Genomic DNA, 21,451 nt, shown 5'->3' on the forward strand with positions numbered 1-21,451 from the left:
CATTCATAGTTCAACAAGGAGATTTATTTCTTTCACTGAGTGACAATTGCTTTATGTAGAAAGAGAAAGCTCAAACTTACCTACATCAACTACTTATTTGTGTAGTGCCCAGTAAGGTCTTCATTCCTGTGTGCAATTATAACTGTTCAGAGTTCAGATGATCTCAGTTACAGCATAGTTTTTCCAGATTATTTGATTGCAGCTGTAAAACCACTACTGGGATTGTGGCCTTAGTGTGCTATAAAAAGACATTTTGAACAGTACAATTGGACCATCAAAATCTATGACATCTGTTGGCTTTCATAATTACTATTACCATGGAAAATTTTGGATGGAGGTTTCCTATCTGTGTGTTCTGGAGCCATGCTATGAGCCATGTAGGAAATGAGACAGAATTCTCTGTCTTTTAGTTATCTGCCATTTAATGAATATTGTAGTAGAGGAGGCATTTGAAAGATATCAATGTGTGTAAGTTAAAATATTTTTTGTTAATTCTATATGAATTATAGCTTGAACACTTATATAAATGCAGTATTTTACAAGGGTTTAATTAGTGGGATAGTGAATTAGGCCTTCTTGTCCAAATTAATTTTTATATCTAAGAATTAAATTTGATCTATCTTTGCTTTTTATGGCAGTTGTGTTTGATGCAAAGGCAGTATCTGCTATAAGATATTCTAAGGATGGAATAAGAGCAAATTACTGGCATGAATGTGTAACATCATGATTATGACAGTGAATACAGGCTTTTAATTTAACTAAAGATAAGCATTTTAAAAACTGAAGGGAAAGTTAGCTTTCTCCTAGCATTTGCTGTTAACTTCTATGCTGGTCTTTACTGTTCAGTTCCTCTTCTATTTAAGAATAACCTTCAAATTTAGCAAAATGTTGGCAGTAGTCTCTATTGTCTCATAGTTTGTTAAATACTTTCCTAAATCTTGCATTTGTATTGTACAGTTCAGATAAACAAAATGAGTGAGATTTTTGTAGGAGCAATGAAGTACTTTTCCCTTGAGAGAAAAGAGACTATAGTGTAGCTAATAAAACGCTCACTTGTATTGATTCAGAGGAGTGTAAGGGGAATGCTCTGGATCCATGTGGTTTCCTTTCAGAAAGATACTGCAGGGAGCAGCCAGATAGGATTTGAAGCCAGCGCAGTAGCTGCAATAGCAGCCAAAGAATTGGTTAGGGGAGCTATCGATACCATCAAAGCCCTAAAGCTGTCTTTGTGAGCATCTTCCATCTGTTCATGATTTCTTCTAAACACTCTTTTCCCTTTTATTCCCTTCCTTTACTTGGTATACCATTTAGCAAATTCCTTTTCCTGCATATTCACCTAAATTCTGCAACTTCAGAAAACTTAAATGAGTACATAGGTTACAACTGTCCTGTCTATTCAGCTTGTTTGTTCTGATTCTTTCCATTGCCTCTCCTGATTGTACAGATTCACAGATTCTGAGGGTCTCTTAGTCATCTAAGACAAATCCATTCTTAGGTATGATTGCAGTAAGTGGGAGTAATATTAATGAACATGTCTGAATTAAAGAATAAATACTGTTATTGCTTCTGTGATTCTTCTCAATTTCTTAGTAAGCTTTATTTCTTTTGTGCAGAGACTTGAAGGGTGTTATAGTCACTCTGAGTGATGATGGGCATCTTCAATGTTCATACCTTGGAACTGATCCTTCACTCTTCCAGGCTCCTAAGGTTGATTCTAGGGAAATAAACTATGAAGACATGAATGCTGAAATGAAAAATCTTCAGAAAATCATCAGGGAGGCCACAAAAACACAAGGTATAGTTCTTTCTTATTCTATATTTTTACATACTTTCATCCACCTGACTTTCCTTTTATCACTTTAAAATATTTTATGTTAAGACTTTAACCACAGTTACATTTCTGTAGAATATTTGATATTTAATAAAAATAAATAAATAAAATTCTAGACTGTAAGACCCTTGGATAGAGGATTTTTTCTTTGTATTTTCATAATGCTGTTGGAAGGTTCAAGATGTTTACATCAGGTTACAGATAATTCTCACTAGTGCAGGGGTTCAGAATAAAAACTGACAGGTAAAAAATACCACCTACAGCAAGAAAACTTGAAGAATTTCAACAATCTGATGTAGTTAAGCTTCAGAGAGGGTAAAAGTATTGCCAAATTCTGGTTTATTATTACAAATGACTTCTTAAGCTATGAAATTAATAAAGAATGACTTTTTTTAAAGCAACTGTTCTATTGGTTTGACTATTGAAAAGCATATTTGTAGAACTTAGTGACATATCGTTACCCACATAACTGATTATGATAAATTCTGGAATTTATGTACATTGCTAATAACTTGCATTGATTTATTTAAGCAAGGGCACATAATTTCTACAGAGATCCTTCAATGTTTATGTTTTAATAACTGAGTTTTTAAACAACCTGACTTATGCAGGGAATTGGATACAGGTGATCTTACAGGAAACTATGGAAAAATCTTCAAATAGAAGGAATAAATGAAAATATTTTCTTGATGATAGTTAGCATGTTCTTAAAATGCATTAAAGAAATAGTCATGCCTTTCTATGTGAAAAGAAATGAAAAAGCTCACAGTTGAACTTCCTAGACAATAAAAATTATTTATCCGCAGGCATGAGTTTGATTCTATAACACAAAGATTTCTTTGTTTTGTCGTTACATGTAGCTTCATCCGTTATCATGGTAGAGTAATTTAAGGATTTTATTTTCCAAATCCAGTAATGTGTAATTTAGATAAATAGATGTGGATAAATTCCACTGATTTTTACCATAGTCAATCTTTATAGGTATTTGACAGTTTTATCTGTCTGTCATAACCAAAGGAAAAAAAAGCAAGATGGAAAGAACAAATCCATTTGAAGTGAATGAACTTCAGCTTGTTAGTTTCAACATGTTATGTGGAAGATCTTAAAAGAGGGAAAGGAATTGTAGCTGTCCTTTTAAAAATTTGTAGTAACTGTTATGGTATGAATGACAAGTTTACTAGAAATAGTGTTGATTTTTTTCACCATTCTTTCTTCTTAGTTTCTTTTTCTTCCTCAATTTGTCTAGTCTAATCTAAGTGGTGTTTTCAGATGAGTTTTCGTGAATGCTCTCTTAGTTGTGGAGAGATGTCCTAATGATGTTGTGTTTGGCTTTAACTGGATGTAAAACTTGTAAGAGACCCTTTTTATACAACAAAACATTTTACTTATGAAGAATGCTTGTCAGTTTTGGATGTTTTGGCTTTGTCTCATTTTGTCTTTTTTTCTTAAAACTTTAGTGTGAACCTTGGTTGCCATTAAGTTACTTGTAGGCTCAATCTTTAAAATGACCCGTTGACTTTCTTGTCTTTTGAATTCATGCTTGTGCAGTAAGAGCTTGTGTTGTTTTGAAAATATCTACCCTTATATGGAAATAATTTGTCTTTGTTTCATTTTGACTTTCAAATGTGGAAGGTATTTAGAATTAGGTCATCATATTAAAAAAACCTTAAGAGTAGTTATTTCCATAAATGTCTTGTATTTCTGTCCAGTGCTGACCATTAAACTGTTGAACTTAAGCTGTTTTATACATTTTGAAGAGTAAGGATTTACATTATAAACTGATGAAATATTTTAAAATCTTAACTCTTATACTAACTTAAATATAATGTTACTTGCATCAGTCTGGATGACATAAGTGATTAAACATATGTGTTTTGGCTCAGTTTAATAGTAACAAAAAGCTGATACTTATATGTAAACTTTGATTGTGATCTCTTGTTGTACTTACAATAGAAAAATGACTGTATGACAGAGATTGCATCATAGTTAGCTTGAAGAAGCAACTGGAAGAAAAATGGTTAAGAAGGGATAGAAAAAGAATGGACTCTGCTGAGCTGTGTAATTGGCAGAACCAGTTCTTTGCAATTGTGGCAGTATGAAACAGGCCTAAATTTCTTTTCTAGGTGATATTGAAGAAATGTGTTTAGGTTTTGATTTTCTTTCTTCTAGTAAAGGAGGCATTTTTCTCTGAGCACAAGAAAATGAATACTTATTTTCTGTCTTCATCAAAATCTTTTCACTTGACCCTCTTGTTAGGAAGAGATAATGTGCTGTCTACTACTGTGAGGTAATTTTCAGGACGCTGTGTGTAATAAAATTCTTGCAGCTTTCTGAATGTGTTCATGATCTCAGGTATTCAATTAGTATGTTAATTGCCCCTTTTACATCAACTCTTTACTGTTGTTACTTTAGGAACTATGCATTTCCTGTTCAGATTTTTCATTTTCTGATACATTTACTCTGTTAAAAAATATGAGTGCTTTTCAGAAAAAATTCAAATACCATAGAGGTGTACTTCTGGACTCTTAAGAGAAGGTTATATAATTCCTCATGTTTTTTAAGGCTTTAATTTGTTTAGCTTTTTTTTTTTTTTCATGTGTGAATCTGCATAAGGTTTTATATCATGGATATAAGTAAGTTTGTAGCATTCTTTACCTTGTATGTTGACAGTCCTGGAAGTCATCTGGTAACATATTTTAACCAAGCCATGAGTAATGGTCTATGCATAAAACTTCGATATACCTCCTAATGCAGAGGAATTTGCAGAAGATTAGACTGTTAGACAGTTAGACAGAACCTTTCTTAGTTTAACATATTCACTATCAAGTTATTTAGATGAAAGTGCCATGAGATGTGTGGTGTGTTATTTTGGAGGTAGTGATTAATCATAGGTGTATTGGCATACGCATATGAGGACAAAAGTTTAAAAATACCTTACAGTCTCTGAAGATCATGGATATTAGGTTTAAAATCTTGTTATAGAGTGCATGTAAATCCTTTTCCGTACATAAATCAGAAACTGAGAACGAGATCCAGGTTTAGGTTGTCTGTAGGAATCTAATACAATTGTGAAGTTTCTTTGGAAGTTTCAAAAATCATATGCATTGCTATTTTTTTCTTTTCACTAATAAGTGTAGAGATGTAACTTTGAAACTGGATGCTGTTGAAATGGTATTATTTTTAGAAATTTAGCTCTATTTTTCTCAAAGGAGAACTGATTTCCTTTTGCTTTTTTCTTTTTCTTTCAGATATTTTGCCTGAATCTGGAAAACAGAGAGATGTAACTGTCACAGCAGAAGTTTCACCTGATTTGGATGAAGAATCTGTATGTACCTGTATAAAAAGGAGATGGCTGTGAAAGCATTGGTTTCACATGTGTAAATAATGAGTGATCATGTATAGTGATTACTATTTATATTTGTAGGACTGAGCTTCATGGCCCTCAGTTTTCCATCAGTTAGAACCCACTTTTATTAAAGATTTTAACTAGAATTATTAAAATTATTTTTTTAACTTCTGTCTGGGTACCGTTAGATTCTTGGCTAAGCAAACATAAGTGAACAAGAACTTAGGGTCTGGAATAACTGTAGTGTTGAGAAGTTGTACTGGTGAGCAGTTGTTAATAGTGGGGTAAACAATAGAAGTGTCACCAGTGGATCTTTCAAAGATAGAATACTCAAGCCACTCAAGCTGAATTGTAAGAAATAATCTTACTCCAGCGAGCCATCATTCACTATTCTTTGGTGTTGCAGCCTAATTAGTTTATTCATTTTGTGTACATAAGTAGTTTACAAAAATTATTCAAATGAAGATTTGGAAGAGCTTCACTTCAAACATTTCAGAACCTACTTGTTGCACTAGAACATCTGTAATTAGCTGCTTCTGGCCACTAATTTCTGCAAAACTGATTGTCCACGGCTACTTACTGTTAAAAAAAACACACAAGGATATTACTCTTTGATAAATGGATGCTAGTGTCCTAGCACTTGCCTGTAGAAAAAAGAACAGTGTGACATTGTCTTGGCTAGCTGCAATAATCTGCTCACAACACTTAGAACTAATGCTGCTGTGCTAATGTGGTCAACCTTCCGGTTGCAACTGGTCTGTTTCATATGTAAGTAACTCAGTATATCAGTCAAACCACAGCCTTGACTCTTTATCTGCCCATATGTCTTAGTTTCCTGTGTGGTCAGCTTTTCTGTGGGTTCTTTCAGTAGCTGCCTAGGAAGGGAAAATCTGATAAGATACTTGGTGGGGAGGGATCAATAAGCAAGTGTAGGAATGATTTTAGGGCTTCTGCAGTTACCTTGGAAATGACAGGATTTCCGATGCTACTTGTGCACTTGTGAAAAGATTGAAATTGCAATGTGTGTGATAAAAGCAAAGAGGATATAGAGTATTAAAATTGATTAGATAAGCAAGTGGAGGACCATTCTGTTATTTAATACCACCTCCTGTGTGTGGCCTCTGATCCAGGAAATCCAGGTAATTTCTGAAAGCTCAGTATACTAAGGGTCTATTCCTTTATACCCATGTTATTGTTTCAGAATCAACCACTGGTCACCAGAGACAGTAAGCATGACAAGCCAGTATGAAAGTATTTCTTTTTTTAGCTGAAAGGTGTGCAGTGTACAAGTGAAAGTCCTACTTCTAGAACCCAGAGAGCCTACCAGCTTCCTGACTTCTTAGGAACTTTGCAGATATGGCCCTTATACTGTTTTTAATTTACTCTTTTATAATGAGAAGATGTAAGTTCAAGTCAGTAATTTGGTATTATAGCAGAAGTGAGAGAAGTGTTTTTTTATAATAGTTTCAATGGGAACATTTTTTAACTGTAGTGACTGACCTGTTTAAAAATTAAACATAAGCATAAAATAAAATAAAAATAGACCACAAGGTCAAGATAAATTTTGAAGTAGATGGAATTGCCTATTGAAATATAAATTAGCATGAGTATCAGAGTGCCTGCTAGGATTTTCTTTTGGAGTTTCAGGTATATTTCTGATTATAAGCTAGTGTGTGATGATTTTATAGTACGTGCTATGTTGTATATATAATATATTGGCAGATTGGAAGTCACCTTTCCCTACTAAATAGCAGAAGGTATTTCCAGAATTTGAATAAATATACAGTGAAAAGTAGTGTGCCAAACAAAACAGTTTCAAATATTCATTTATACATCAGAGTGTATTGGTTTCTTATATATGCAGCATTCATGACCTTTTGCTATCCTTTTTGCAGGCAATTTTAAACATTTTCAGAAGGAACTCAGAAATGTCTTTTGTGTATTTTAATCTGTCATAGGAATGATAAGTCCTTTAATGTTAATTCTGTGTTTACCAAGTTTATGGTGGGAAAGTAATATTGCTTTCATTGTGTTTTCTCGTTCATGTGGAACATTGAATTTACTCTGTTTTCATCTTTTTCTTCACAGCAAGCCATTGACAGTGAGGTAAAAGCAGGGGCAGTACCATCAGTCACAGTAAAGGTACTGTGCCTAACTCAAACAGTAGCATTGGAACAGTGGTGGCAAATCGTGACAAGCCTGTCACTGTATATTTCACTAAGAACATGAAAATGAGTAAAGTTTGAAATGGAATATATACTTTCTTTTTTCTCTTAGTATGACAAGGTGTCACTCTAGCAAGCCTTCTGCTAAAGTCAGAAACTGATTGTAGCTTTATTTTTGATAAGCTTATCAATAAGCAGACACAGAAACATTATTAATATGGAATGAAGTAGTTTCTGAAGTCATGAGAATATTTTTTCCAATGGAAGTAAGTGTTTAGTTACTTAAATGGAACATTTATAATCTTCAGCTGCCTTTCTAGTTGTCAATAAACAAAGACAGACTTTCTTTTGTGAAAAGACTTTCATAGGTTTAGCTATTTGAAAAAAAACCTGAGGAAAATCTAAGTAGAAAATTGCAGTTCTTCATGGGAGCTGGTGCCTGAAACAGATTGTAAAGAAAGTGAGTGTTTGTGTGTGTGTGCATGCGTGTGCATTCAAGTGTAGTTTTTCCTTGCCTAAAAAAAATCATGAATTTCATTTCTGACTTTAAGATAATCATCTGACAATATCATTGGAGTCTCATTTTTGAGAACCTTGCAAGTTCTCTTTCTGTCTCGAGTGAAAAATTCAGAGGGTAACTGAACTGTTTGAACCAGATTCCCTCAGACTAGTGTGGTTTACTTGTACTTGCTCCAACATATTTCTCTGCATTTTTAAGTGCAAAAAATGATACAGGGTAAAACCATTACTCTGATAAAATCAGTCATAATTTTGCTTCAAGAAATTCAAATTAATTATATATTTATATATTTCATAAACTTTTAAATGGAAAGTCCTGGTTAAATCCCCATTGTGTTTTCTTGTTTATGCATCTTCTATCTTTAAGTGAAACAAAAATAATAAATTTAGGAGTTATCATACATTAAATTTTTTCTAGAAACTTTTCTGCAATAAGTTCCTATTACTGGTATATTGTTAAACCTAAGTCAATGTTGATATTAATTATGTTAAAGTAGACAAAGTTCCTAACACTTGAGTAATTTTATAAGTCATAATATTCTAAACTCATTTAGCCTGGCTGTAGTGATCTCCTTGGTAGACCAGCAATGCAGAATAGATGATATTAGGGTTTTGGTCTCTGTCTATGTAGACAACAATCAGATCTCAGTCACTGTTGTACTTTAATTTTAGATATAAGTTAGGGACACTGTTTTGGTATCCATTGTTTTTGCAGTGGAATAACTGTGTACAATAGAAGCAATGAGGGGCACTCTATATGTTTAGCTGAGCTCTCATTATCTGGAGTTGTTGTGCTAAGTATCCTGTGTATTGATTTTTCTTATTTTGTTTGCTTTAAAAGAATAAAATAAAACTTGAGTTGTTCAGAAGACTGTGCAATACTGTTTGCAGTTAAAGGAAGTAATTTCTTTGGTTATCTTTGATTTTATTATTTCTGGGTATTTTTCACTTCAGTCACCTAAAAAATGCAAAATTTTATATTCGTTTTTTATATATTTTATATGTGTTTGCATCAGAATGAATGCCCATGACACTTGCAGGGTATTAACCCTCCAATGAATACTTTAGCATCAGTTTGTCTTGGGTTAAAATTGCAAAGAACATGAAAAATCCACCTTGTAATCTTTCAAGGTACTGTATGATATATATATTGGCTGTGAATAAATAAGAATTGTAAAATGAAAATGCTGGTTTTGAAGTTGAAATTTTAAGTTCTTAAGCACTGTTGCTGAATTGGTCTTTGCAGATTCTTCTTATACTTTTGTTGGTTATGAATTTTTTTTTCTGCTGTAGAGATGAGTTGGTTACTTCCTTTAAATACTTCTGTATGTCCCTTGTTCTAGATAACAATCCAGAGCAGAGTGGCTGTGCAGAAGCCAAGCCTGGCAGTGTGTGTTCAAGCTCCGTTAGCAGTGACCTGTGATCAATTTGCCTTTGATGATTTAGGTAAATTATGGCAGTACTACCACAGCTGTTGTATTCTATTACTTTTTCTGAGGTTTGAAAAGTTAGTCCAGCCTCCAGTTAGCGCATTGTTGCAGATATAGAGCAATTATTACAAGTTGGCCTTGCCCGCACTCCAGAGCTTCTAGATACTGCTTGGTGGGGGAAGGTGAAGTTGAAAGGAATGGAGTTGCTTCCTTGATTGTGGTATGATGGATGACAGGCGAAGAGAGGTGGGATGGCAGCTTCATGATGGAGGCAAAAAAACCCGCCAAACATTCTGCAGTACTTCTGCTGGGTTATTTTGTTTTGCTGACATTGCTGTCTGTGTAGAAATGGCAGTCTTGATCTCCAACAGGGACTGTAAGTTTGTCTACTGGGGCACAGTCTAGCATCTGTCCTCACTTTAGCACCAGCTGTTTGGGGATCCTAGCCCTTTTCCACCTCTGTTGGTAAGACTGCAAGTGGGATTGCCTTCAAGACAACGAGGAGCTGAAGGTGAGACAAACGTGCCTGCTGCATCAATTGGAACTGTAGGCCATTTCTGCTCTAAAATATGCAGCAATAGTCCCTGTTGGAACAGGGCTTGGCTGACTGCTACTGTCTCATTTGAAGGGGCAGTTCTTACGTTTTCTCAACATGTGATAGGAGCAAATGGCTGATGTAAAATACTAAAATTGCAACATGAATCTGCATTGCTTTTTATATTCTCCATGTTCAGTGTGCTGAATTGTTTTATAGGTCATGCTTCAAGATACTTGGAGGCCCTAATTTGCCTTTTACAAATTAAGGATTACAAAAAAAGCATGTACAGTGATTTGATAAAGGTGAACTAATGGAAACCATCATAATTTAGTAGAATAATTCCAAAAGTGCTAGAAATCACGTTGCTTTCATTTGGATGCTCCTATTACTTAATTTAATTTTGTGTTGTTTTTAGAACCAGATTCATCCGAAACTGTGGTCCTGTCTGTCTTTTTGAAGGAGAATTGTTCTCCATCAGAACTAGAAGGAACTTGTATGGTTTCATATAATATACCAACAGGTAAGCCACTGGAGACTTGAAAGTATTGTGCCTTTTTTTTGAGGCCTTTTTTCCTTATGCATTTCTTATAAATGTTCTTTTGAAATATTCTAAAGGCAGTAGTAATTAAAGAAATAAAGTTTATTTAGTCTACAGTTTTAGTTAATATTTTATGTTGCATCAATTTATATAATTGGTCTTACAGAGGTAAAATTGTAAGCTTATTTCTTGGGAAACAGCTGTACCAGCTTTCTCACCCTGTCCTATCAATTTGCTTCAGTTCTGCTCTTTAAGGGAACACCTCTTGGAGTGAGAAGTTGATTACATCTTTATGACTATTCACCCTTCCGGTCTGCCAACAAATGTGACTATAACTGCCTCCCCACAGAGAATGAGATCTGAATAAGCACTGGGAGTGATTATTCCTCACTTCCTTTTTAACAGATGAACATACTCATTCCAAACAAATAAACTAACCCAAAGAAATAGAAAACAAGTCGTTATTTTATAATGTTCTAATGTTGTAGTGATAAAATATGTACATTTATGCTGTTATCCATAACCAAAATTGATTACCTTAGTGTTCTACACACAGCCTTGTGTATGTGTCAGGCTACTGAGAAGCTGTATTTAGACAGGGCTTCCATGTCAAATGCTGCATAAAGCAGATTAAGCTTTCAGTTGTGCACTTCTTAGTGCTTGGCTTTGCTCCTGCACCTCCTCCCCTGTTGTGGTCACATAGTCATCAGTTGTTTCTCAGCCAGATTTGCTGATTTGGTTCACTGTGCAAAGACAGAGCTATGCCAGCAGAAATGGAATAGATTGGCATCAAAGAAGTGCATGTGAACTGGTGGCTTCTGTGAAGGGTGGTGGTCTTGAGTACCTTATCCTATAGCAACACTTGTATGTAAGCATTTTGTGTGTATCTCTTCACACTTGAAACATTGTATTTATGATGGTAGTCTAGGCTGTGCAATGACTGAAATGTTTATTTCTAGAAAAATAATGAAACTCATGTTTTTAAAGAAAAGGACTCCCTTTATCTTGAGAGCCTGCATGAACAGCTTGTACAACTTCAGTCCCTCTGTCCTGTGATTCTGACTGCATATTCCTTGTGAATGAGTGCTGTACATACATAACTGTCCAAATTATTGATGTGGGTTTAGATAGGTTTTGTGGTATAACTGAATAGGTAGCACACAAGCGAGTGTCTTGGATCCTCTGATTTTGAAAGCTTGCTTTTTGTTTTGCTGGTCTTGTTTCTCTAATTTTGCTTTGTAAGACCAGAAAAATGAATGTATTATTTCTTCCAGGTAATACTAGTAATTTTTACACTTGCATTTTAGATATTAAGTTGGATTTTGCAAGCCTTTTGGTTAGGGAAGTAAGGAAATCTTGCATCTTGAGTATGTTTGATGGTTTATATGCTATTTATAAAAAGAAAAAGCAGACATGACATCTAACAATTGTAGGAACTGAAGAATAAATTTTAAAAAACTTATCTTTGGTTGAACTTGGAACACTTGTAAGGAAAGGAGCATAATTAGGGCTAGGGCTAGAATCTGCTGATTTTTTTATATTTATTTAAATTATTAAGCTGAGATAGTTTTGTGGAATTACATACAAATACTAGTGTTACTTGGCAGTCAAATCCTTAAGTGTAATTTACTTGTAAACAAACTTTAGATGCTTTTGTGACTTCATTTTATCTGAACAGAGACTTTTTCCTCCTTAGTTTTTAAGATACTCATATTTGTGTCCAAATCACTCTTCAGTCTGTCTCCGTGGGATTCATACAGCTGAAGCTTAATGAGTCAGTCACTTGGATGGGGTTGCACTATTGATAAATGTGGTCTCATGTCTGGTTTTGGCTAGTGTTATGTCTTTATGTATTGTCTACTTAACAAATGTCGCTTAAGATCTTAAAACCCTGTTACATTTCCTTTTTTTTTATTAATTTATTTTTTTTATTTGAGTAATATCTCATGTATTTTTTTTTCCTTTTGTCCTGTTGCTGGTCCTATGGCAGAGCTCAATCCTGAAGGTGAGTTAATGCAAAAAATGCAAAGTTGGCAGTTTATGCTGAACAAAGCAGATGTGGAAGGGAGCTGTTATTTTGCCTATTATTTCTATAAGTTCTTATTATTCTTGGTTTGATGCTGTGAAGGTGTGGTCATAAAGACATTTCTTTATGTAGTATATTGTACTTTCTCATATGTAACATAGGAATTTTGTGGAGTATTGAGTGCCTTGTGCATTGAGATTGGAGATTGAAAACAATATTACTTAATTTCTTTTATCTGGTTTTTTTCCCAGTTTTACCAGCTAGGCAGCTTAATTACATCTTTGGTGCAACTGAAAAAGCTAATAAGCATTTTTGTTGTTTGGGCTGAGTAGCCCTGAGAATGATGTCACAACATGCCTTCATTCCACTTCCTTTTGCAAACATCTTATTCAAGACTAAAAGGCTGCTTTCTGTCTGAGACTACCAGCAGTACAAAACAGCTGTGATTGTGGTAGATAAAATTCTTGGAAGAGGTACAATTAAAAGACAAAACAAGACTGGAAAATTATGTTACGTATATGTAGACTAAAAAGAGAGAAGGGTAGTTTTACAGTGTAGTTGTAGATCTGTTGAAAGAATGCAGTGCTTGCAGAAGATATTTTACGAACTTTAAAATAAATATATTAAAAGCACATTCCTTCAAGTTTTGGAAAGGTAAAAAAAGTTGATTGCCTTAGATTTCAAGATCAGCTGAAAAGGACTTTTCAGTTCTGCAGTTTTCCTAAACAGTTTATAGGCGTATGTGTATTTGAGCCTTATTTTTCAATACTTACGCTCTTTAGATCTTACTAAGTGCAGTAAAAAGTAGCAAGTAGGTAACTGTTAATGGTTCCCTTTCTTTTCTGGTTTCTGGATATTTTGGTGGACCTTGAGGTGTTGTAGGGGAAATAGATGCTCAAACCATCTCAATAAGATACTATTCTTGGCAAGAATATCTGTTACCCTGTGGCATATTTCTGTCATACAAAATAATTTAAAAAATTAATTATCAATAAGCTATATAAAAACAAGTGTATGTTGTTTGAAAGAATAACATTCTGAAAATGGAGATTGGGTTTTTGTTTAAAGAAATACCTAATCAAAATGAAAACCTTATGCTGAAGAGAATATTGTGGAGTACAGTAAATTTTGTAGAATTATCTGGGACAAAATCTGTTTGGATTACTGTGAGGTGCACTGGACTACATAAATTCAGGGTCATCAATTCCAGAAAAAATATGAATTCTCTGAATATTTAACATTCTAAATTGGGACATCTGAATTTTTAATACTTTTTATCATGCATGTTAATGTTATGTTTCAAATATAATTAAATGAATGCACGAGGAATTTGGAAATGAAATAGTATCTACAGGGCATGTAACTGTTTTATTACTTTTATCAGGTAAGTGCATAGTATGCCTTTAAGAACTAGTACCTTATGAGATAATGTTAGATAACTTCTGTTTTGTTTCAGATTAGAGGAGAACCTGAATTTTTATTTCCACTTCTTTTTTCTTTATTACAGTATTAAAATTATGTATCATGCAAAGTATCACAACTCTAAATGAAGTGAGATGTGTTACTAGACATAACATCAACAGGTTGAGGAAGTTCTGACTCCCACACATGGCTGCCACTTCGTGTTTCCTTACTACTGTATAAAATTCTGAAATATTCTGAAACATTTCCCAGCAAGAGTTTTCACTGTAGTGATAAATTTTGTTGGCGCTCTTTGGTTTGTTTTTCTTATATGTAGTTGTTTTTGATTAATTGACTAGAAATCTCCCCAGTCTCCTTCCAAGGCTAGATAGTACTTGATGTAGTTTTGATATGACCTTTGAAATGTTGAAATGTTTATGATGAGGCAGACTAATAGCAGACTATGTAGAAAAAGCTGTTTTGAAACAAGAAAAATGTATTGTTTTAAACATAAAAATATATCAAAATCTTTTTTTCCTACTTTTGCAACTAATTTTTTGTCCTGTTGATGTCTCCATATCTAAGTTCAATACTAAGATGTTTGTGTTATGTTGTCATCAAGAAAAATTTTACTTTTCTTGTAAGGTGATGAAGATGCAGTTGAATGAATAATTCTGAAAGAGTATGGGTTTATTTTCAAGTATTCCTTCAGGAATTTTCCTTGGAACCTGGAGATACCCTAATTTTGAAGAGCTGTCTTCAGTTTGAATAACTTTTTTGCTCACTTTTCTCTGATTTTATGTTTTACAAGCTGTTGCAGAATAGTTACTTGGAGGCATTATCAGTGAGCCAAAACAGCTAGTGAATTGACAGCTACAGGGAAGATTCTGAGCCTTGTGGTAGCATTTTTTCCTGAGATGAGTCTTAGAAGTAATTTCTTCTTTGGAAGAGATCTGAGAAGCAGCCAACGAATGTAATTGCTAGCAAAAAGGATTGCTTGGATGGCTATTGAATGTTTCAGCGCAATTTTTATACTCTCTGTATATACCCCTGTGTAGCTATCAGTTTCATGACTTTTTTGACAGTAACTTACTTTATTGTCTCTAAAAATCTATTTTGTTAAACAAGGTTTTCCTGTAGCTGCTTCATCAAAAAAGTGTCCTCAAAACCACCATAATCTGTCTGCTCAAAAGAGCAATTACTCTGTATTTCACAGGAATGAGCCCTTTTGCCTTTTGCGTAGAACATACCAGGCAATCACTGAACATGCCAGCAATTTTAAGCAATATTTGTATCTGAGAAAATTTTGGACACATTCAAATATGTTTTCTAAATGTTAGTGTTAAAAATTCCTTTTTTTTCTCCTGTACTATTCTGATAAAATTGCTAGTGATAGTAGATCCCAATAGTCAGGGAAGTAAACAGTTTGTTCTACAGTTCTGTTTCATTATGATGCAATAAGTTGAAAGATAGAGTTTAATATACATTTGGGTAATAACCTCTGTTGGATACATTCTTTTTCTGAGCCACAAACCTCTGACAGATAATATGAAGGTTGCCTAGATGTTATTTAGGAGTATATAAAAAAAGAGTAAATATGCTCATAAAAAGCCTTTAGTTTGTGATATTCCTGATGAAAATGTTGATGCTTCAATTCTGTATTTGAAGCATCAGGAGTAATCACACAGCTGTTGTTTATGTTAAAGTGATACTGTTTGTCTAGAGCTTTAAATAAAACTAATCCTCATTGCATGTTAATTCATATAAATACAGTATGTAGTAGATTTTTCTAATAACTCTTGCTTTCCCATACATATAAAAATGTTCACTTGAGAAGGTAATTATAAGTAATTAAATTTAAAAATATTTTAGGTGGAAAATGTAAAAATATTTTAGGTGGAAAATTTAAAAATAAAATAGAATTTTATACAGTTTTGGTTTTAATACATTCCTTAATCACTTTAAAATATATTGTTATACCTCTTTGGGGCCAGTGGTATGAAGTGTCCTGTATTCATAATGTGGAAATGAAAAATGAATCTGTGTTCTTTCATTTTAGGAATACCGAGAGTTGCACAGTGTAACTTCAGCTTGCCTTTGAGGTTAGTTTGCTTTCCAGCTCAACCTTCAAAAGCAGCAAATCACAAGCTAACTATTGATACCAACAAACCTCCCATCAGTTTTGCCACCATTTTTCCAGGTAGGTTTTTAAATATGAAATGTTTTAGAAGTTCCCAACAGGAATTGTTTGTCCATGTGAAGTAATGAGATAATTAAAAAAAGCTCATGTTAGTATATTTAAAAATATATCTTGAAAGAAATGATGGCATAGTATTTCAATAATAATACACCTTGGGTAGTATACCTGCCTCTGGTAAAGCTGCATATTTCTTTACATGGTATAGATCTAATTTTTATGTATGCAGACAATAATTTTGCATAAAATTGCTTAAGCGGTGTTCCAATGGGGAAAACATGGACATTCATTTAAAAAACGATGAGCAGGGCAAAGCAGAGGTGGTAAATGTTGTGTGTAAGGGGTACAGTTGCTTTGGAGGATGACTTATGGAGTATTTGATATATTGTTTCAAAGCTCATTTATGTATTTAATAATTTCATTAATCTTCTTGGACCAAAAAGAAGACTTGTACACAGTATTATTTTCTGATGTGCAAACCTGAGCTACATTCTGTGTTCAGCATTATATTAAAGTAACATGAAGGAGAAATTTGGTTGCATTTAGGACTGGAAAAAGAAGAATGAAATTGAGTACTATGAAGTGTAATGTTATGAAAATAATTTTTGCTGTAATTACGTGCTCATTATTTGGAAGAGTGAGGAGGTGGAAGTTACCACAGGAATACTCTGTGGTACAATGTGGTATAATCATAAGTAAACAAATAAAATTAAAGATGCATTACACAAAATATTTCCATGTAGGAAACTAATATCATGTTACTGTGCACTGGCAAGCTCAGTGCTGGTTGCTGATACTAAATAAAATATAATGTACATAACTCAAAAGTGTAGAAAAATGTTATCTAGAGATTTGAAAAGGAGAATTGAAAGAAAGTGACTCATTTAGCTTAATAAAACACAGGAAAAAAAAAGATAATACAGTTGACTTCAGTAAATATTTTGTGGCTATATCATGGGTCTAGATGATTATATTAGCACAAGAAGAAATTAATAAACAGGGCTTATAAAGTAATTGTGAGTAAGTTCAGTCTGGCAGTGATTAAGTTTTTGAACTTCAGATGACTAAGGTTCTGGAACAGTTTGCTGAGAGCTGTATGGGCCAACAACTTCAATATGGTATTTTTATTTAATCTCTTTTTTTAAAGCTTTTATAGTATATTTATCTGAAAACAGTGATGTAGGCTATATTGGTGTGCTGGTTTTTGTTTTTGGTTTATTTTTTAAAGCATGATTCTCTTCATTCTAAGGGTAAATATAACTTTTCTCTCAACTAGGTGTGCTGTGTAATACTTGAAACACAGCAACATTTTTTTTTAAGGTTCTTTTTTGTATTTTTTGAGGTTTCAGTAATGGGCTTCCATTATGGCTAAGCAATAATCCTTTCAGAATAGCACGTTGCATTTTATTTTTAACTTAGGCATGCATTGTTGAGAATAAAACGCAAAGCAAAGGACTAAGAAGGCATTAAAGTGTTCTCATTTCTGTTCATTCCATTTACAGTGTTTAAAAAGTATGCTGTTTGTGATGTGATTTGTGAACAAACTTTGAATTATTGGTGAATGCAATAAACGTTGTATCTCTTCTGTTCCTTGTTTTGCCTTATTTTTAGGAGAAGTAGTGGTGACAAATAATAGTTATTAAAATACGGTATTCAAAAATTAATCCTTTTTAAACTGGTATGATCCACAACATGGAATGCAAAGAAAGGTGTACATGGATTGACTTTGCAGAGTAGCTAGTTTTAGCAAGCTGGGTGTTTTGCTCTGTGCTGAAAGCTAAAAAGAGTGTGCTTAAGCATTTTAATGATGATAATTTCTGCAAAATTTTTGCATAGATATCTAAATTAAAGGTGACCTTGCATCTGGTAAAAGGAGGTAGTCTTTGGACTCTACACTAATCATGGTTCTTTTTAGAATGTACAGACTGAATCTCTGGGAAACCAACCTTTTGTTTTCAGGCTGGGGAAGAGAAACAGTGTGGGGCTCACATTCCACCTATGAGTGAAGGAAGGGTCTACCAAAATGCTGATATTTGTTACTTTTGAACCCTAAGAAGGGAAACAATGTAATTCATCTGCTTGTGCAAAGGTTGATGTTGTCCTGGCTATGATTGAAGTTTGCCAAATGCCAGTGTCAAATTACAGAAAGTGGTATTTAACTTTCTTTTTCAGACTTTGTTGTTCCGTCTGAGGGTGACCAGGCAAATGCTCTGGGATTTCAGTTTTTAACAGGTTCAAAAACCACTCTTCTTGCTTCAAAAACGTCACGTAAGTTCTATCAGTACTAGAGTAAAAGAAGCCTGATCATCAGTTAGTATACGTACAAATTGAGAATGGGGATCATGCAAGGGATAATCAGTGTTTATGAATTAACACAGTAGCTGAAAGTGTTAACCCATGGTTTCTTACCTCGTCTCTACTACAAAACTGTGTAATGAAACAAAAAATTGTACTCAAAATATAGTACACTACACTGGTAGTTCTCTGAAGAAATGGGGTTTTCTTAAAGTTTTTAAGAATGTTTTTATTCATAAGCTAATACTGTCATAATAATGGAAAAAACCCTTGTCTTTTCTCAAAGGAATTTCAACATCTGTGTTTGGAATTAGTCACCTACTGAAATTTTTGAAAGGGATTAAAAAGCAAGTTTCTAACTTTCCACTGCCTTTCAATATTCCTTGACTTAAATTAGGCATCAGACTCTACTTGCTTCTCTACATCTAAGTAAATGCCTTTTTCTTATATTTAGATGCCAGTATATCTTTGGAAGTAAGGGGTTATGGATTCAAGATCCTTCCTATTATGCTTACAGAGTGTAAACATAAATGCAGATAAGCTGTTACCTGGTCCAGTATCTCTTGCATAGAGTAGTTTGTGAATTAAATAGTCCTGTTCTAACCACCTGAATTTGTGCTCTTTGAAAGATATTGGTTCTCTTAATTTTCAAGAGTTTATGGTCTTGCTCTGTACAAGTGCTCAACTTGCTAAACTCTCTCCTGGCATGTGCCTTGGAACCAAATCAGTTCAATTGTGTTAAGCATTTTCCATGCCAGCAGAGCACAAAGTCTTCATTTAATACAGCAGACTACAAATTGAAAAGCTAGAAAAGAGATTGTGCACTGCAGAGAGTTCAATTGGAACACTGTGAATGCTTTGTGGAATCTGCTTTGAGTGAAAAATCACAATTTGGTTTGTTGATGTGAAGATTTTTTCAACACAGATAATCTTCCTCACTGTTTTCAAAAATCCATATTTGTGATGGGATATATAAATATTGATGGAGTCAGCTGTGAGCTATGAGATAAAATTTAATACCTTTTCTCATGTAATCATATGTGTTAAAAACAGAAGCCTTCTGGAGAGTAATTTTCACTGTACCAAGAATAATTTCACATTTCTAAGGATCAAATCCATTTCTATTATTTTTGTATGCATTATTTACATGCTGTTTTGTTATTACCTTGTTAGTAATATTTGTTTGAATAGTAGATCTTATACAGTTTTAACTAACTAGATGTGCAATGATAGTTTTTAAAAACTAAAGAATTGAAAAGATTTCTAAATAACTATTTCCTGGATTGCAGTTTAAATCTTTCATTTGGACTTTATTTTGTACGGTTGCTAAATTTGATTGCTGTAAGGACAAATCTGTGTCAATGTAATGAATATATTTTAGTTTCTACTGAAGGCCATAACTTCTAATCTCACACATCCCTACCCCCAATTCTCAATGTTTTGCTCTCAGGTTTGTGTATTCACCAGCTAGGAATGACGCTTGCAGTCTTAGAATAAACTTTCCCACACTGCTCTACTTGTGAAGTTCGCTTTACAAAGGAGCTTCACAATATCTGTTTCTCTTAGTGAGGCTACTCATTTACTGTGTATGGGAATCCTAACTTTAGTAAACAAATCAGTAATGTGATGTTGCTTTCTGTTAGCAGCCTGTTGCAGCATCCACTTCATGCATTGGATTGGGTTGGTTAGAGAAGGTCTTAGGGGGAATTTGCTAATTTGAAATGTTACCTAGCTAAAACTTATTTAAAGGTAAATATTTGTAAAAAATCTGATAGTCAAGCATAATTCAGAATATTTTTATGAACAGAGACTATTGATAATACGAAAGCATTGTTTGGAAGAAAGTCACGATACTAGAAAGATTGTGCTTGACTGAACAGAAGATTTTCTGTGGAACTAATGAATGTAGATGAAATTATTATTTGGTAGGCACTTATTCTGCTATGTAACACTGAACTTACACTTTGCAAAAGTGCTTATGCAGAATTATAATTGAGGAAATGTTCTTCAAAAAGAAAACTGTAGGTGTAAATTTTGACTAGAAGTAATGGTGTTTCAGAAAAGTAAAAGAAGTTTTTAAGATGAAGCCTAATTGCTGGTTTTCCATGAAAGGAGGTTATTACAGACAATGGAAGAAGACCTCTTTTTCCATATCTGTTATCAAAAGGACCTTAAGTTCTGAATGGGAAGAGCTGCATGTAGCAGTGAAGGCCTTCAGGTTCAGTTGGGTTTTACTGCTGAGGCCACAAACAGGAGTGGCATCTGTTTTCATGCTAGTTTTTAATTGTGTTAGCTAATCCATTTTGAACAGTGTAGTAATTGAAGTTATTACTTCAGCTTCTCAAGGCTGCTGCAAAGAAGCCCAGCTTGAAGAACATCTTGACACAAAATATATATTAAAAAGTAGCTGGCACCAGCTAGATTAAGACTTTAAAGTTTTTTTTTGGCAGAAATTTTTAAAACTGTCTTTTAATCAAAGTGTAAAGAAGGGTCTGACTGGTAACTGTGGCTGGTTGTTTTTTTGTTTTCTGATGTGGGTTTCCTAGCTAAGAAGTGAACTCAATCTGCTAAACTTTCTACTTGCAGAGCAGCCATTCCTAATGCAGGTTGTGCTATTTGGACAACCTGTTGTAGTGTGAAAAGACTTTGTAATCTATTTAAACTATTGATGCCCCTCAGTTTCTTGCTTTTCTGATTGACAATTTTCTGAAAATCTGTTGTAATTTTCTATAATGGGGTTTATTTTAACAAAAAGCTAATACAAGTTGGTTGACCATCATAAAAGCATGGGAGGAACAGAAGCATTATTTCTTTTTTTCCCCCTCTACTTCTGTTTAAAGCATGTGTTTAGTTTAACTACAGGTTCTCAGTTTTGTAACATTTCTAAATCTAATTTGTCTTTTTTGAGAGTTGGAAGATTGCATAAAGCAAATGATTGCAATGTTCTCTACTCAGGCTATGGTAAAATTAGATTGTGTTTGTATTGACCAACAAACAGTGTATGGAAACAAAATGTGCGTTTTGGAGGAAATTAGTTTTGTCCATTTTAAACCATTAATGTATTAGATATGTCAATTATAAATGGAATGACTGTTGATTTGGCCTGGAAACATCTGAGCTAATTTCCGTCAAGGAAAAATCACTTAAGGCAAAGTATGGTGATAC

The 21,451-nt window shown here is 33.8% G+C and overlaps 1 protein-coding gene across 5 annotated transcripts in view; it reads left to right on the plus strand.

Moving 5' to 3' along the window:
- Positions 1–21,451, plus strand: part of BBS9 (Bardet-Biedl syndrome 9) — a 291,677-nt gene that overhangs the window by 60,427 nt on the left and 209,799 nt on the right. For all 5 annotated transcript variants that reach the window (XM_085051384.1, XM_085051388.1, XM_085051383.1 and 2 more), the window contains 8 exons: positions 1,614–1,795; positions 5,080–5,156; positions 7,266–7,319; positions 9,205–9,307; positions 10,245–10,349; positions 12,358–12,372; positions 15,854–15,994; positions 18,164–18,259. In XM_085051384.1, the coding sequence (XP_084907510.1) occupies positions 1,614–1,795; positions 5,080–5,156; positions 7,266–7,319; positions 9,205–9,307; positions 10,245–10,349; positions 12,358–12,372; positions 15,854–15,994; positions 18,164–18,259 (773 nt within the window). The remainder of the gene's footprint in view (positions 1–1,613; positions 1,796–5,079; positions 5,157–7,265; positions 7,320–9,204; positions 9,308–10,244; positions 10,350–12,357; positions 12,373–15,853; positions 15,995–18,163; positions 18,260–21,451) is intronic.

This window comes from Lichenostomus cassidix, chromosome 2, assembly GCF_008360975.1.
Source record: "Lichenostomus cassidix isolate B80296 chromosome 2, HeHo_3.0, whole genome shotgun sequence".
Classification (NCBI taxonomy): Eukaryota; Metazoa; Chordata; class Aves; order Passeriformes; family Meliphagidae; genus Lichenostomus; species Lichenostomus cassidix.